We start from the raw sequence: 18,844 nt of genomic DNA, 5'->3' as shown, positions 1-18,844 counted from the left end.
TACAATTATGTATAACATAAACTGTCCTGTGCTAATTTTATCTTCCCCTGTGTAGTTTACCTGCATGGCTCTGAGCAAGATTCTTCATTTATATAAGCTTAGTATTCACATCTTTAAAATGTTAATTATGCTGTGTAAAGTAACACACACCATCTGTAATCCCAACACTTGAGAGACTGAGTTACGAGAACCTCAATTTGGAGCCAGACTGGGCTGCACAGTGAAACCCAGTCTTAAAACCCAAAAAGTAATAATTTAATTCTTAATAACTACCCAGGCTGATTCTATGCCACAATGTAAGACAAAGAGCCTCTGGTCCAATCCCTGGTAAAGTCCAGCTCCCCTGTTAGTTCTTATGATTGAAGCTCCACTCTGAATCTCTCCTGGCATTTGGTCTTCTGAATTCCCAACAAAATGGGACATTAAGGTCTGCTTAACAACATATTTGCGCTTCTGTAGCTTGAAGTTCTAAATGCCTGTTGACAACCAAACAGGTTCAGAATAGCAACAACTGTAGTCTGTATTCCAGTTCTTATAAATGGTTACTGTTGTGGCTGTGAGCAAATAATTGACAAAAGCACCTTACGGAGGGTGTACGTTGACTCATAGCAGACAAATGCTCATCATGACAAAGAAGTGAGAAAGGTGGCCACACTCATCAGGAAGCAAAGACATGAGTGCTGGTCAGCTTTAGTGCGTTCTTTTCTTCTTCCTCCTGGAACCACAGCCAGAGTAGACTTGTGCTACCCACATTCACAGTGGCTCCTCCCACCTGAGTACCAACTCAGAAACAGCCTTATATACATGCCTAGAAGTTTATCTCCTAGATTCCTCCAGGGCCTATAAAGTTGACAGTCAGTACAAGTTGACCATCATGCTACATTTTTAGAAAATATATTTACTGTTTATAAAATTCTAGATATACATTATCTTAATTAAATACTTAACTCTAAAAAATTAATCTGGGCCAAGTGGTGATAGCTGACACCTTTAATCCTAGCACTTGGGAGGCAGAGGCAGACAAATGACGGATCTTTGAGTTCAAGATGAGCCTGGTCTACAGAGTGAGTTTCAGGACAACCAGGACTGCACAGAGAAACCCTGTCTCAAGACAAATAAAATAAAAAGTTAATCTCAGTGCTAAATGCTCATTGATACAACTAAAGTTCTTGAGAGTCTTTGATCAGTATCTTTAAAAGAGAACAAAAAGTAGTTAATTGTTGAACTATGTACTATGTGAAAATACCATTTTACAAATAAAATCACAGTTATTTGAAAGTACTGAAAGGTCACAAAAGCACTTTTAGGTCAAATTTCCGCTCACATAATTATGAAAGCATACAGTGTTTCCTTCATAAACATACTGATAGAAAATATTAACACACTAGAAAGGACACTACCATTCCTGAGAACAAGGCTAATAAAGAAACAGAAACACTAACGTGTTTACCGAGAAGTTTGAAGATGGGATAGCATTCAGGCCGTGTTCTGGTTGCTTATTGCTTAGATTTCTTATTTGGGTCTATGTTAAGACAAAACAAAAAGTGGAACAGAAAGATAGGGAAACTGTCTCTTAGCAAGGGAAGGAGGACTTTTAAAGTTGCTGGCAAAGTGAATGCTGAGTAAGTAGCTGTGATTATTGAAGAGATTATCATAGTAAAAAGGAACTTTGTGCTCGTCCCTGGGACAATCCATCTTAGGGAATTACAGATTCATTGCAAGAAGAAAACCTGAACTTAGAATGCCACTCAAGGGTTCCCTGCTTAAAAACAACCTCTAAGGGAATTGTTTTCCCAGGGTCTGTACACAGTTGATGCAGCTGTCTCCTAGGGTTCTCAGGCTCTATAGCAAGCTTGCAACAGAATGTATCCTACTGAGGCCAGATAATGTGGGGCAGGACCAAAGTCCCTGCAAGGAAGTCACATCAGTCCACTGTGTGAAACTGAAAGTAATCTCAGTTACATTGATCTCCATTTACATTGGAGACCCAGTGAAGCAGGGGTTTTGTTGTTGTTATTGTTGTTTGTTTTTTTACTCTTTGTGGGCCCCCAACCAACTCTCCAATAAATACACAGAGACTTATTCTTGCTTAAGAATATATGGCCCTAACGTGGCTTGTTTCTAGCCTGCTTTTCTAGCTTGAATTATCCCTTTTCTTTTTAACTATGTTTTGCCTATGGGCTTTTTACCTTTCTTAATTCTGTATATCTTTCTTTTCTTCTTACTCTGTGGCTGACTGAGTGACTGCTTTCTGGTGTCCTCTTCTCGTTTTCCAGCTCCTCGCTTTTCTTTTTCCAGGATTTCTATTCCTATTTATTCTCTCTGCCTCCCATTCTCACCTATCTCCTCTCTCTCCTGCCTAACTATTGAATGTTCAGCTCTTTATTAGACCAATCAGCTGTTTTAGATAGGCCAAATAACACAGCTTTACAGAGTTAAACAAATGTAACATAAAAGAATGCATTGCAGCATTCTCTGTAATAGCCAGAAACTGGAAACAACCTGGATGCCCCTCAACTGAAGAATGGATAAAGAAAATGTGGTATATTTGCACCATGGAGTACTACTCAGTGTTAAAAACAAACAAACAAAAATCACATCTTGAAATTTGCAGGCAAATGGATGGAACTAGAAAAAAACATCCTGAGTGGGGTAACCCAGGCAGAGAAAGACAAACATAGTATGTACTCACTCTTAAGTGGATATCAGACATAAAGCAAAGGATAACCAACACACAGTTTACAATCCCAGAGAAGATAGGCAACAAGGAGAACCCTAAGAGAGACATACATGAACCCCCTTGGAAGGGGAAGGAGACAAGATTTCTTTAGTAAAGTGGCAGCTTTTTGGGGGGGACAAGTGGTAGTGGAGTGGGGAGGGGATAAGGGGAGAGAAGAGGAGAACATGAGGTATTGGAAGGTTGAGTTGGATGAAGGTCAGGAAGAGAGAGCAAGGAAAGAGATACCTTGAAAGAGGGAGCCATTATGGGGTTAGCGAGAAACCAAGCACTAGGGAAATTCCCAGGAATCCACAAGAATGACCCCAGCTAATAATCTAAGCAATAGTGGAGACATTACCTAAAAATACCCATCCCCTGTAATCAAAGTGAACCTTCATCCAGTAACTAATGGAAGCAGATGGAGAGATCTACAGCTAAGCACTGGGCCAAACTCCTGGAATCCACTTATCGATATTATGAGCAAAGGGCAAGACCATGATGGGAAAACCCATAGAAACAGCTGACCTGAGCTAGTGGGATCTGTGGAACCTGCTTAAGACTTAACTAGGCCCACTGAATGTCTGTGTCGGTTGTGTGGTTTGAACAGTTTGTGGGGCCACCAATAGTGGAACCAGTATTTATCTCTAGTGCTTGGAGCCCATTTCCTATGGAGGGATACCTTGCTCAGCCTAGATACAGAAGAAAGTGCCTTGGTCCTGCCTCAAGTGATGTGACAGACTTTGTTGACTCCCCATGGAAGGCCTCACCCTCTCTGAGGAGTGAATGGGAGTGGGTTGAGAAGATAAGAGAGTGGGAGGAGTGGAGGGAGAGGGAGCTGGGATTGGTTTGTAAAATGCGATTGTTTTAAAAATATAATAAAAAAACATAAAATATAGAAGAATGCAGCGCATCTTTGTATCATTAAACAAATATTCCATAGCATAAATGAATGTAACACATCTTAAATTAATATTCCACAACGCTCCAGAATGTTGGAGATGCCAGGACTGTGGTTTATCTGCGAAGGAAAAGCTGTAGCCAGAGCAGAGCCATCTCAAGAAAGAGGCTATGTATTGCACAGAGCAGAAATGGAGGGTGGGCTTACCAAAACTGTTTGGATGATGCTATCATCGTCCTATCATCAGCCCCAGGTGATGGACATGGAGCTGTAGGATTTGGTGATTCCCCTGCTAGGTTTCAGCCCTGCTATGATCTAACTATTCACTTCTGTGTCTCTCATGTCTGCTTTTTTTTCCCTTCTAGAATGAGAATATTTATTTATATCATTATATATTGGAAATGTGTAACTTAGTTTTGATTTTATTGTAGCTCACAAAATTTTATCTTGAGTTGCAGAAGAGGCTTTCTACTTTGGAGTGTAGGGAGTATTAAGAGTATGCAAACTTCTAGAGATGGGCCAAATACATTTGCATTGTGAGAGGCAATGAACTGATGGGGACATGGGTTTCAAGGTTATGACTTAGAAGTGCTAATGTCCCTTTTTGTTGAGAATTTAGAAGACCAAATGCCAAGAGAATTTCAGAGTAGAGCTTCAATCATAAGAACAGGGGAGCTGGAGTATTCACTGTAGTGAGTTCTAGAAATGAATTTGAAGTCAGACACACTGACTTTAAAAGTCTATTCCTGAATGATCAGTGTATAGTGAATCTGTGTGTGAAGCATCACACCAGTTTATATATAAAATTAATAGATGTTAACCCAAATAAGTCCATACTCAGACATCTTCTGCCCCTTTGGCAATCGACTGAAACTTTGAATCCTTATGTTTTCCTTGAATTACTGAACAGAAAATTCAGTTGGTGGTTTCTTTTTAAAATTCAAACATCAAATGATGCTATCCTTGGGTTCTAGTTGTTGTTTGTGGACTGGTATAAACTTGCCTAATACATTCCTTTTTGCTTAAAATTGTGATCTTATTTTCAGGCTACGACTACTATTAAGAGAGTCCTTTAGATTATTTTTAAGCAGTATTTGGAACAACTTAAATGAATAAATATTTTGTTGATAGAACATATTTATTTGTAGTCTAAAAAAATCTACATCGTAAAAATGATGATAATATGTAATATCAGCTTATAGATGTTTCCTTGGTCCACTGTTACATTTCATGAAACAATTTTACTCAAGCTTTATATGCATTTTCCTATGTAAACACCATTTTTACTAGTAATATTTGCTAGCATAGCCTTGTTATAGTAGTTGGTGGTTCAGTACCTTTTGACTTAGCATATCATAATGCTCCCATTATATTTATTTTCCCAAGCCACAAGTATTCATTTTCAAAGTAATGTATTATTTGTTGGACATCTACTGTGGACTTGGCATTTTCTTTCACCTGTTAGTTCAACCTTCTTTCTTTGGGAGAAAATGCTGTGCAATATATTATTAGGACAATTGGCTTCCTTCATTTATTGGTTTCATTCGTCCTATTAAAATGTATTACCGTCTTTCCAAAATATTTTAAGGTATCTTTACAAGCTTGTTTACAAATACTTTCTGTCTAGAGATTGTGAAGCTAGATATCTGTGAGCAGGCATAAAATTGGCATTGCTATCTTTTTCTTCTTGGCCATTCTTCACATGTGGTCTCTAAGCTCTTGAAACGTGAATAACTGGGGTTACTGCAGGATAATCTGCCTCACATGCAGTATATTATAGAGCGAAGTAGAATGTTTGAACAGACAGCCTGTAGTAGGACAGACAGTCATTGTAAGTACTCAAGATAAAGCAGCTTCTTATCTTCTGATGGACACTTCAGGAGAAGCCTGTATTTATGTCTGAAATAGTTCTGATATTTTTACAATTTTACAAATTTCACAATTTGTAAAATTGTATTACTGTTAATGTTATTGGCATATATATATAATTATAAGAATTATTTATTTTAACCTCAGATATGTGTTATTCATCTATAGGAATTCTCTAACAATTTTCTTAGTGATTAAGTTGGAAGTACTAAACAGAATGACTTTCTGCTTGTACAGTTCTTACAGTTAAAGCTTACAAGGACTTTGTCCTTTCTGCCTATGAATTGCAAATATGATCTCTGTCTCGTTTATTATATAGTTATGTCTCATGATTATTTTAAGTATAATTTCAGGCTCAGTCTGATGGTATTCACTCATAAGATATGAAGGCTCTATTGAGTATTTTTTTTCTTCCCAGGGATTACCATTTTGCAAATTATTTTATGTTGTAAAATATTATTTTAACTTGGAAAATGTGTTACATTTGTTTATGCTGCATTTGTTTAATTGCCTAAAGATGTGTTGCTGTTTAACCTTGCCTGCCAAAGACACCTTATTGGTCTAATAAAAAACTAAATGGCCAGTGGCTAGGCAGTAGAGGGATAGACAGGGCTGGCTGGCAGAGAGAATAAGTGGGAGGAGAAATCTAGGGAAAAGAAAGGGAGATGCCTGGGGCCAGAAGCCGGGCAGCTGACAGCCAGGTAGACAGACAAGGAGGAAACAGGAAAGATATACTGAATGGAAGAAAGGTGAAAAGCCTCAAGGCAAAGCATAGATAAAAAGAAACTGATTAAAGAAGGCTAAGATAAAGCTGAGCATTCAGAACTAGTAACACGTTTCCACATCATCATTTGCCTGCTGGTTGGTGGCTCAAAAGCGCCTACTGAAATCATTCCTAAGTAATATGTTTAAGAATGAAAGATCATCTTGACTAAAGAATATAAATAACAGTATTATCTTTTAAAATAATCCTTTTAAATGATATCCTTTTAAAATCAACACTACTGTGTCTTTACAGTAAGGTTTTTTTTTTTTTTAGTGTCTTCTGGGTTTTAGACTGTATTCTGAGTTTTACTTAGATACTTCACTCCCTGTAATAAATTGATCTGTGCTTATTAATGAGAAGGCAGAAATGAAGAACTCCTACTTATGACTAACCTCTCTAAGAACTAGTAAATAATCTTTCAGTAGTTCTATGTGTAATATTTTTGTCTAGGAAAACAATCGGTATGTCATGGTCTTTCTGAATTATTAGATTCTAAATAACAATTGTTTTGACCATTTGTCAAACATGGACAAAATAAGGATTAAACTAAGTACCAGAAGGCCCTTGAAGTGCAAAAGATCCTCTCCATATGTCTAAGAGGAAATGAGACACACACAAAGATATATATATATATATGCACTAAAAGATAGGTACAAAATACCGTGGATGCAAAGGATGTGAAAACACAGAGAAATCTGTTTTTCCTATTTACCACATCTTTAACACTGCTTTAAAGACTTACAATTCTCAGATTCCAATGTAGTGGGTTATGCTGTGTAATGGGAGTTCATTTAGCATAATTAGCCAGTGAGCTATAGGCATGAAATTATACTCCTTCCAACTTTCCCACCTCTAGAAGATTCCATTCTTGTTGTTTTGTTCATCTCTCTTCTCACCTGGCATACATGTTCCCTTAAGACAGACACTATATTTTATATCTAATCAAAAAATGAATCTCTCATTTATTTAGGCAGCATTTATTAAGCAATGTGGGAATGAATTATGATATAACAGAATCTTTGAGTTAAGTTGATTTTGGTTTTTGTTGATTAAGTCTCTCTATTCCAAGACTAGCCTCAAGTTCTTTGTATGACCAAGGGTTATTATATTCTAATGACCCTCTGGTTTTAACTTTCCAGGTCTGCGTGACAGGTACACACTGAGTTTGTGTGGAGCTAGAGATAGCAACCCCAGGTCTTGTTCATACTAGGCAAATACTCTACCAGCCATGCTGTATTCCTAAACCCTTTGGGTTGATCTTTTACTGGGGAACCTATTTAAGTCTTTTCACCTGTGATATGGAAAACACAAGCTTCCCTCAAACACACAGACATACACCTGCCTTTGCCTCCCAAGTACTGATATTAAAAGTGTGTGTCATCACGCCTGGCTAAACACGTGACTTTTTTCAGCACATTTTATGTGTCAGCACACATCACATGTGATTGAGCTTACTTAGGTGTTTATGTGAAGCTGGTATTTTTCATTCTAATATTTGATTTAAAATTATTAGGCTTAAAACATATATGAATTCTTTTTGCCTCACCCACTATTGTCTGCTGCCTATGAATTTATTAATTTGTAGATATTTGTATTTCTTCACTTTATGTCACATTAATTCACACCTCCTAAAGTTACCAAAGGATATTTTCAGTGTGCCAAGAATGCCATATTTTATTTCTGTTAATAAGAGAAAGTTTGACTTATGTAATTACATTAAATACAAAAAACGTGTGTCTTTTGCTTTGCCTGGGATACCCACACATTTTTTTGGTTATTTAACAGTTTTGTTGATTTGAGTGATGGAAATCAAGCATACTGAGCATGTGCCCTTCCACTAAGCTCTACCTCCAACCTTAAGCATTGTTTTGTTTTTAAGAATAATTTATTTTTATTTTATGTGTATGTGTGTTTTTCCTGCAAGTAAGTATACCATGTACATACATAGCACACAGAAGCCTGAAGAAGATATTGCTCCTCCAAACCCCCCCCCCCCCCCGGACTTGAGTTACAATGTGTGCCACCATATTTTACTTCTACATAGTTAGAATGACGTGAAATGTAAGTAGTCTGTAGACACAGGAGTTCACTGAGATAACATGAGAATAAAATACCATTACATAATAAATCGTATTTAGCTTGCACTATAATGCTATAAAAATGTTACTGATAATCACCACAAACTATTGGCATTCAAAATTTATTTGTTAAGTATATTTGAAGTTACCCTTTTCCATTGTATTTTCTTCATACTAAATCTGAAACAGATTTAAATTTTTAAGTGTATTTTCTTTGAATCCATTTCCTTAAAAGTTAATTGATACTTATGATGAAACTCAAACTTCAGTCATTTTTTTTATGTTTGGCCAATTTCAATTTTAACCTCAATTTATTTTATTTACTATCAAATATACTATAAGTTTTAGTAGGCAAAAATATGTTACTTAATTGTTTTTGCTAAGCAGGATAGATTCTTTGGATAGTGTTCTTGATTACAAGGGTACTAAAGATTGTAAACAGAATGTAAACCATGTAAGTTCTTCATGTGTATTTTAGCTTCATAAGCCCTTATAATCTTTACAATTGTGTGTTAGTATTGGTGTGTAAATAGCATTGTAACTGTGTAGTAAAATAAAGACATCATTGCCATTGGCAGATACTCTTCCTCATGTACCCTGGAAACTAGGAAACTGGGATTTTATTCTGTGAGTGAATGCGGTAGGAATACAATAGGAATTGGTATTCAAACCAACTGTATAATTTGGTTTTATGTACAATTTCTGGTTTCTCCTATCTGTTCTGTTTTCTAATGAGACTTAGTCCTGACCACCACAGTGCTCCCCACCCCCTTTTAAGACAGGGTCTACGCAGTTCCATCTATTCTGGAGCTCACAGAGATCTGCCCACCTCTGCCTCCCAACTGCTGGGCTCAAAGGTGTGCGCCACCATGCCTGGTTTATCATAATATCTTAGGTGTGGAAAAGTTTCAGAGTTTCAAAGCCTTGGTAATGTAATGCCCAGGCTAATAGAGTAAGCTTTCTTTCTAACCTAGCTCCAGAAATTATAGGAATAATAGAAATAGAAAATTTATCTATGAAAGATAACTGCGTTTTGTTTAAAATGATACATTCTGAGAACCCTGATCGCTCTTTGTGCTGACGAGGGAGGGGGACTTGATTGGGGGAGGGGGAGGGAAATGGGAGGCGGTGGAGGGGAAGAGACAGAAATCTTTAATAAATAAATAAATTTAAAAAATAATAAAACGATACATTCTACTTCCTGCAGATGTGTCTTGCGGAATCAGGGCTCTCTTATCCCTGCCATCGACTTACTGTGGGAAGAAGAACTTCACCTGTTCAGACTCGTGAGCAATCAGAAGAGGTAAGCCTGTTTGCCGGCTTTTCACTGAACTGAAGGCTCATATCCTCCACTCACCTGCCCACTTCCTATTCTTTTTATTCTCTCCCTTAGCTATGCATTGGTAAAGTTAATGTACCGCGAATGATGTCTCAGTCAAACTTTAAAGGCAGAAACTCTCCATGCAAGATTATTATTATTACTGAAGTGTTCCTTGTTCTGCTAGTTTCACATTTCAGCATACACAAGTCAGATTGTTGTTTGAATGAGTTTTACACAGAGCTGTCAATTTAACAAAGGGTGTTTTTTTTTTTTTTTTGCATTATTGAGTGTATTTTATTGGGAATGAACCTCCAGGTTCTGTAACTTATAAGTTGACAGTATATACTTTACACCAAGATACTCAGAGCTAATAAATCCATAATTCATTGATAGCAGTATACACGGACCCTGTAGAACAATATCAAGGAGCAAATAAGATGGATTATCTTTGTTTTAATTTGTTTCTATGTATCCGTATGACCTATATATATTAAAAGGCATTGTCTTTTTTTTTTTTTTTTTTTTTTGGTTTTTCGAGACAGGGTTTCTCTGTAGCTTTGGTGCCTGTCCTGGAACTAGCTCTTGTAGATAAAAGGCACTGTCTTAATTCTGTACCATGTTTATAGATAACATTTCTGTGCCTAACTTTGATCTTGGTTAAAAGGATGGGAAAGAAAGCATAATTACTATGACTTAATGTTTTAAGCTAATCAGTAGCCTCCTATTTCATACTGTGAAGTCGTTGTGACTTTAAAAGGACACACACATACACACACACACACATAATCAATATTGGAATACTAAAGGTATAAAGCAGACTTTTTCACAAAATCAAAGAGAAACAAACTGCAATGTAGCAGTTTTAGGGACATCTTAATGGACAGATTATCCAGACCTAAAGTCCTTGAGGAGGCACCAAATTTGAAAGCTTTAAACTTTTTTCCATTCTTTTTATTTTATGTTTATGGATGTTGTCTATATGCATGTCTGTGCACCATGTGCATTCAGTGGCTGTGGAGGCCGGGAGAGGGTGTCTGATCCATGGGGACTGGAATTACAGGAAGTTATAAGCTGCCATGTAACTGCTGAGAGTCAAACGTAGTTCCCCTGGTCTTCCAGCTAGTGTCTGACCATCTCTCTAGCTCCCGGGAGGCAATGAATTTGTACTCCATTTTAAATCAAACTGAACCAACAGAACAAAAGAAACACTGTAGTGATTTCTTTTTTCTTTTCTTTTCTTTTCTTTTTTTGAGGACCCAAGTTTTTTTTTTTTTCCAAAGTCATAAAAGCAAACAAACAACTGGGCACAGTAACATCTTATCTTCATGATTGATGGGTGGAGGGAGACAATGACCTTCAAGCTCCAATGGTCAACCAAAACAATGACAGACAGGTTTGCTGAAAGATCCAAACTCTATGTATCTTCTGCAGGTGACTCTAATGGCCAAGGCAACTTTCTAGGAAAACACTGTTTATTTGGAAATATTAGAACTGTCTAATCCCTTTTCTGTGTGTATCTATGTGTGTTTGTAATGTGTGTGCAGTTCTGCTCACCTGTGTGTGCATGTGCAGAACACAGAAATCTGTAGTGGAGTTACCCTCTGTGCTCCCCGTATTCACTGAGATGGGATCTTTCAGCAAACCTATCTGTCATTGTAGTGATTTCTTTATGACAGTGGTTCTCAGCCTCTGGGTCAAGACCCTGGCCAGGGAGGAGAAGGGAATGTCAGATGACCCTTTCACAGAGGTCATCTAAGATTATCTACATATCAGATATTTACATAACAGTTCCTAACAGTAGCAACATTACAGTGATGAAGTAGCACTGAAATTATTTTATGGTTGTGGGTCACCATAACATGAGGAACTGTATTAAAGGGCCTCAGATTAGAAAGATTGAGAACCACTGCTTTAGAGGAAAAGGTAAAAACTTTATAATATATAACACAACAACTATATAGACTTTATGCTGTGGTTTCTAAGATCTACAATGGGAATGGATCTTCTTTTCACAAAACCATGAAAGGAATAATAGAAATTTATTCAATTTGGCTACTGTGCTTTGGACCACAAAAATTATGGCTACAATAATAGCCCATGATAAATGCTTAGTTAAGTTGAAAATAACATTAAATTTATGTATTGCTATTTGGGGGGGACATCAATATATATGTCTGATACAATTTGAGAGTTTAGGCATCCCCTGGGGATCCTGTAACACATGTATATTCAAACAGATTGTGTAGTCTCCAGGAAATAGCTCAATTGCTAGAAATGCGATTCTACCAAGACTGAATAATAAAGAAAAGGAAATTTGAACAGACTAATAATTAATAAGGAGATTGAATTTTAAAGAAAGTTTCATGATCAAAAAGCTCAAGTCTCAGTGGTTTTACTACCAAATTATACCAAATATGTAATGAACTAATAATACCTATGTCTTTTAAGCTTTAAGAATATTAAAAAAGCTGGGCAACAGTGGCACACGCCTTTAATATCAGCACTTGGGAGGCAGAGGCAGGCATATCCCCGTGAGTTAAATGGTCCTTTGAAAGTACCCCAGTTGATGTGATTTGTAAGGATTTTTATGAATTCTTTTTGCTCTTTTAAAAGATGTATTTTTATATCAATATTAAACTTGCTATTTGCTTTGGTTAGTTGAGAAGCTTATTCACTATTAGAGGTTTTATTCTATCCATTATTTTGATTCCACTCCTGCTAACCTTTCTGTAATACTGATCTAGCAGGCATGGGTTTCTCTTGGATTTTTTTCATCTCTATCTCTATTAGTCTTTTCTTTCACCTTAAAATAAAACTAAACAAAATCAATAACAGAAAACTCTTACAGATGGCTCAACAAGTAAAGGTTCTTGCTGCCAAGACTGACAACCTGAATTCTGTCCCTGGATCCAACTCCCACAAATTGTCTTATGACCTCTTTGTGTGCATTGTGGCACACATGGCTTGCCATGCATGTGTATATACAACACACATTCACCAAATTAAATAAACCCTGCAAGCCTACCTCCTCTCAAATGGAATGTTTTTCTTTCTCAGTATGTTCCACTAGAAGCCTGTAACCTTACCTTCTGTTGACTTCATTCACCATTGGCTTCTTCTTACCATGTAACTAAAATTGAATTCAACTTTTAAAGTTAGCTTATATTATTAATTTTTGTAAGATGTCATGTCTTTGAATTTTCACAGAATTTTAGGGGTTTATATTAGTCACATTTTACAATTACAGTGTGAAGACATTCATACAAAGTCATTTGCAACATTATATGGTTGGTATCATATCATATTATTATATATGATAAAGCCCCAATTCTTCTGATTTTAAATTCTAGCTTTTTCAGTTGGTCGTGGTTTATTTTTCCTTTCCATAGTTATAGTTTTAAGGTAACTTTTAAAAGTTAACCTTTTTTCTTTGTTTGTTTGATTGATTTTTTTTTTAAATTTTTTTTGGAGACAGGGTTTCTATATGTATCCCTAGCTGTCCTGGAACTCACTTTGTAGATCAGGCTGGCCGCCTGCCTCTGCCTCCTAAGTGCTGGAATTAAAGGTGTGCGCCATCATGGCTTGACTTTAAAGTTGCCCTTTAAAAATAAGTGCATACACCTAATTCTAGATCTCACCTCATCCAAAAATCACAGAAACAAGCAACAACAGAAATTCCTTGAAACGGATGGAAAGGAGACCATTACAGCAAACCACAACAGATGAAAATATAGAGAAGTGACCTTGTGGAACCCACTCCAGCTGACCCGCTCCAGCAGGACTGCTGCAGTTCAGGGACCATTGTGGAAGTCAGGTTGAAAGATTGTGAGAGTTAGAGCAACAGGGAAATTGCTATGACATTTTTTTCTCCTTGAAATGTCAGAAAAGTTACACCAATGAAGTCTCCCTAACATGGCTGCCTAAACAAACCTGAACAAGGCTGGCCCCAAGTGACATGCTAACATGAAAAGGGGAAATCCCATGGGACCTCAACAAGGAACTGTTAGGCAACTAAGGAATGCTGAGAGTTGGAAACATAGTCTTCCAGGGAAGAGCACAGTAATTGGTTGCCGAATATGTACCTGGAAAGTTATGTTGACTGCTCAGATTTACTTATGTACGTGTGTGTGTGTGTGTGTGTGTGTGTGTGTGTGTGTGTGTAACAACAAGTAAAGAAAGAGAGGCCTGGGAGGGAGGACAGGAGGGAGAGAGGAAGAGAGAAAGAGAGAAAAAAAAAAGCCAGGGAGGAGATAGATAGGAAAAGTTAGAGGAAAGAAAGGGAATGGGGAAAATGATGTAATTAGTTTAATTTCAAATAAGTTTTTTTTTAAATTTCCCATATTCTAATTAGTTACCCTTCTCAAGTTATTCCTTGATCTTTCCCACTCACTAAACTCCGCACTCTTCCTTTCTCTCTCTCTCTTTAAAAAACAAGCAAACAAGCAGACAAACAAACAATAACCCAGCAAAACAAAAATAAGAAACACACACACAACCCCTCATATACAAACTCATGAAAATGGGAGACAGAATATATAAACAAAGAACAATAAGTAAGAGATTCCCAAACAAAGTAATTTGAGACGAAAACTTTACAAAAATACCATCAAATTCGTTTTGTGTTAGCCATCTACTGCTGGCTATGAGGCTTACCCTGAGTGTGGTTAATACACCCAGTGAGGCTCTATGGAGAAACCTCATTTTTTTTTTTTTCTTTTCAAGTGAGTTTCAGTTGCAGATAGCGTCTTAGTTGGAGTGAGAGCCTATGTCCATTTACCCGCCACAGCACTGAGACCCTTCCTGGCTTGACCATGTTCAGACACTGTGCATGCTGCCTAAGTCTCTGTGAATGCGTTTGTCCAGAAGTCCTGTTGCATCTGAAGGACACTGTTTCTTTGGAATCATCTGTCACCTCTTTGTCTTCTACTCTGTATTCTTCCATGTCCTCTCTGGAGTAGATTCCTCATTACAGAGGGGAGGGTTTGAGGAAGACATCCCATTCATAACAGTCTTCCAGGGGCTCTCCCTCTCTGTACATTGTCCATTTGTCGATCTCTGTTTTAATTCCCATCCACTGCAAAATGAAGCGTCTCTGATGATGACTGAGTGAAACACTGATCTATAGGTGTAGCAGAATGTTTTTTAGGAGTCATTTTATTATTTTATTGTGGTGTTTCTTTAGCAGAACAATGGTATTTGATTTTCCCCTAGGCCAGTGGCCTATTTGGCCCTGGGCTCATGGCCACTCAAGCAGTATCATACATGAGTTCCAGCTCATGAAGTGGGCCTTAAATCTAATTTCTGGTGTACAACTAATAATTCAATTTGCGTTCCTGAATTCTATATTTTTAAATACCCAGTTATTTGTTTGAGATTTTCCCCATGTATTGTACAATTGTTTTCAACACCATCGTTCCCAAACAGATTCTGCAGCAGTGAAATCTGTATTTGAGGTCTGCATTAAGGGTATGCACTGTATGGAGCTCTGCTGTCTATATCACATAGGTGGTTCATACTTCTGCCAAAAGGAACAGCAGATCCAGTTCTTTTTGTTTTAATGATAAGCATTAGTTCTCAATTTTTATTTCAAACTGTTTTACTATCATCTCCTCCAGGAGGTTTTTCTTGATCCAGGTACTTGTCTTATAATGTATGTGTTATAAAACTTAGTGGTCAGCATCATAATTGTCTGCATAAATCATACAGTGCTGCTGGAAGATCATAGCCTATTATCTTTTAAATAAGTCCAGATTTAAATGTGGGGACTTGCAAAATGAACAAATGATTGGAGCAGCTAAACAGAGTATCAGGTTTTCTTAACTGGCTCAAAAATCAATTCAGTGATTCTCAAGATTCAAAGGATTTTAGTGCAACCATAATGGATACCAAAAGATTATCTATTCTTATCAACAAACATTAATGGGGGAAAAGATTGTTTATCTCATTTTTATAAAAAAGCTTTTCCTAACCTATTAGGTAGCTGCTAAGAAAATGTGGAGAGATTGGTAGTTCCTTATACATAATTAAGTAGCTCATTCTTGCAGATACTTCAATAATTCATATTTGAAATATATTTTTTTAATAAAATTGGCTTTTAGATACCTCTATTTGAAGAGGTTGTAGTTGTACGATTTTATTTTCTGAGATTCTAAGGGTATTTCATGCTTTGTATAAAAGCTAAGTACCGTGTCATAGAGAAAGTTAAAACCATTGTTTATGAAGTGAGGCTCTGTTGTTATAGGAAGTATAGTATTTGAAAACTCTGTTTGGAGAAACATTGTGGATACAGGACAACAAGAGAAAGAAGAGGGGGGAGAAGGAGGAAGAGGGAGGGAGGGAGGGAGGGAACAGTATATATGGGATATTCTCTACCCCCATTTTTCTGCCCAGTGTTTCTCAACCTCCGTTCTTTCTCTGTCGCTCTGGAAGTGTTAAATACTACTAAGCAAGACTCAATGGATACTAAGATGGTAGCTTAGTCAGTGGAAATTGTGAGGTTTTCAGTGTGGTCCTTGGTGTCTTTCTACTTGCATGTGAACCTGACTAGACACTGGAAAGAAACATGCAGTGAATCTTACAGATATTGAGCCCTTGCTCTTCAGGCCTCAGAGTTAACGGCACCATCATGTTACAGATAGTTGACTGAATCTTATACAGATGTTCTCAAACTTCCTAATGCTGCTACCCTCTAATACAGCTCCTCATGTGGCAAGCTCCAATCATGAAATTATTTTTGTTGTTGCTTTGTAGCTGTAATTTTACTATTGTTATGAAACATAATGTAAATATATGATATGCAGATGGTCTTAGGTGACCCCCGTAAAAGGGTCATTTGACCCTCTCCAAAGGGGTCGCAACTCAGAGGTTGAGAACTGCTGATCTTACACTAGATGTTCATCTTAGTGTATTTTTTTTGATGAGGAACCCTGCCATAGCTTTTCAGTGGGCAAGAGGGTCAGAGGATACAGGCTCTTGAAACCAAGTCTGAGAACTTGGATTCTATGTATAGAACCCAAAGGGTAGAGGGAAGTACTTCCAGTTTGTTCTATGACCTCCACATGTGCACCAAAGCACATGCATGTGCATACACACAAGTAAATAGATTAAAAGTAAATGAATAAGATTTTTTGAGGTGAGGAAGGGTTTTGAATTTTTTTTAAATGTGGAATATTTAAACCAGGAGGATATCTTGACTCTGTAGAACAAAATTCTAAGGTTAAGATTAGTGTAAAACTAAGGCTTTTATTACATAGTAGAGTCCTAAGATGCTTCAGCAGTACCCAGCTATCAAATGGATGCAAAGAGGAAGAGGCAGGGTGGCAGCATTATACAGTGGACAAACGTGCTTGCTGCCACACATGATGACCTGAGTTTGATGTCTGGAACCCACACCATGGAAAGAGGCCTCACTCCTAAAATTTGTTCTCTGACCTCCACACACATACATGAACACACACACACACACTCACACACACACACTCACACACACACACACACACCACTGAAAAATAAATCTACTCTTTTTTCCTGTTAAATAATTATTTTTAAGTTATTCTCTTCTGCACAGACTAAATGGTCAAATAGTTTCTACGTTTTTATGACTTATGTACATAGAACCAAAGTTTAGAAAATAAAAAAATTCATTTACTTCCAGGTGTGGTGGTGCACACCTTTAATACCAATACTGAGAAGATTGAGGCCGGTGAATCTCTTAAGTTTGAGATCAGCCTGGTCTACAAAGTGAGTTCCAGGGCAGTCAAGACTGTTACACAAAGAAACACTCCTTGAAAAAATAATTCATTTACAAAGTAGTGTTTATGGGCCATTTGTTGTACATAGGATTGCCATTTAGCCAGATATTTTGTTTGGACCCTCATCTCAGCCAAGGCTTGAACACTTATTGGTACTCATAACCCAGTTCAAATGTTTTAAATCTTAACACTTTATAATACTCTCTTAATCTAGGGAATAGAAGTCAAATTTGTATTTTGAAACTGGTATTTTTTAATACCTTAAATGTCACCATGTTGGTAATAAAGAATAAGTAGGGTAAGTTTATCGGCGCAAACCACATAGTAAATTCTCAATACAAGCTTATTGAATGAAAACATGCTATTATAGTTTGTGTCTAGTATGATGATACAATGGAATTTCATAGATGTGTGTTTTATGTATCTCCTAACGTCACTGTGAGGATAACTCACTGATGGCTGACTTACTGTGGATTACTGCAGTAAGACAATGACAAGTTTGAATGCGATCATGTTCCTTCTTGCCAAATATAGACAGTGTGAGCTTTTTGAGAGACTTGTGGCTTCCATTTGTCTCTTGACTTTTCTAGTTGTATCTGTTTCCTAGTTTGGGGGCACTTACTTGCATACTTCACACTAGAGCTATCACAAGAATCTCTGTCCTTGGTGAGCTTATAACTCCCCTTCATTTTGTCAGTCTCCGATGTTTGGACTGCAGGTCTCATAACAAGTTTAGTAATATTTGTGAGCTTTAAAATGGAGAATATTAAATTTAACACTAAGAAATGACTTCTTATTAAAGTTTTTATCTTACTACAGTAATGTAACTTTATAATTTGATATGTTAAGGCAATGTGAATCTAACCGGGACTTTTCTTAAATAGCAAAGCACGGATGTTCATATGGTTAGTGATAGTGATGGAGATGACTTTGAAGATGCTTCAGAATTTGGAGTGGATGATGGAGAAGTATTTGGCATGCCATCCTCTGCCCTGAGAAAATCTCCAATGAGTGAGTATTTGTAACTTTTTGGAACCAACATTGCTTTTAGATCTAAACTTAGCAACAACAGGGATTTAAAATCCCTTCCTGACCTTTAGTTTAGAGAGGTGAGATATAAGAGGTAGACATGCTTTATTAGAACCATAGTCTTGAGTTGGTTTCCAGATTTCCAACACACTAGTAAGAATGTCCAAAAGTATGTGTACTAAAATGTTTCAGTGTATTAGTTCCGATTCTGTTGACTTTTACCTTAAAAGTGGATTGGCAAACACCTGTACTTTCTGTTGCTAGTACTTGTTTCCCACTTGTCGGCGACATCAGTGTGAAGAATACTAACAATACCTTTTTATTCATTGTTGGTATCCATTTGAATAAGGAAAAAAGTAGAATATATGTGCCTTCTTTCTCATTTTCGCTTTTGAGATGTATGGTAGAGAATA

General features: G+C 37.1%; 1 protein-coding gene across 2 annotated transcripts in view; it reads left to right on the top strand.

Annotated features, from left to right (window-relative positions):
• Faf1 (Fas associated factor 1) overlaps positions 1 to 18,844 on the top strand; it is a 282,221-nt gene that overhangs the window by 155,147 nt on the left and 108,230 nt on the right. For both annotated transcript variants that reach the window (XM_050136195.1, XM_050136197.1), the window contains 2 exons: positions 9,538 to 9,633; positions 18,287 to 18,413. In XM_050136195.1, the coding sequence (XP_049992152.1) occupies positions 9,538 to 9,633; positions 18,287 to 18,413 (223 nt within the window). The remainder of the gene's footprint in view (positions 1 to 9,537; positions 9,634 to 18,286; positions 18,414 to 18,844) is intronic.

This window comes from Alexandromys fortis, unplaced genomic scaffold (assembly GCF_014885135.2).
Source record: "Alexandromys fortis isolate MF-2015 unplaced genomic scaffold, M_Fortis_MF-2015_v1.1 scaffold_13, whole genome shotgun sequence".
NCBI lineage: Eukaryota > Metazoa > Chordata > Mammalia > Rodentia > Cricetidae > Alexandromys > Alexandromys fortis.
Note: the sequence above shows the minus strand (reverse complement) of the source record. Positions and strands in the feature narration are given on the sequence as shown.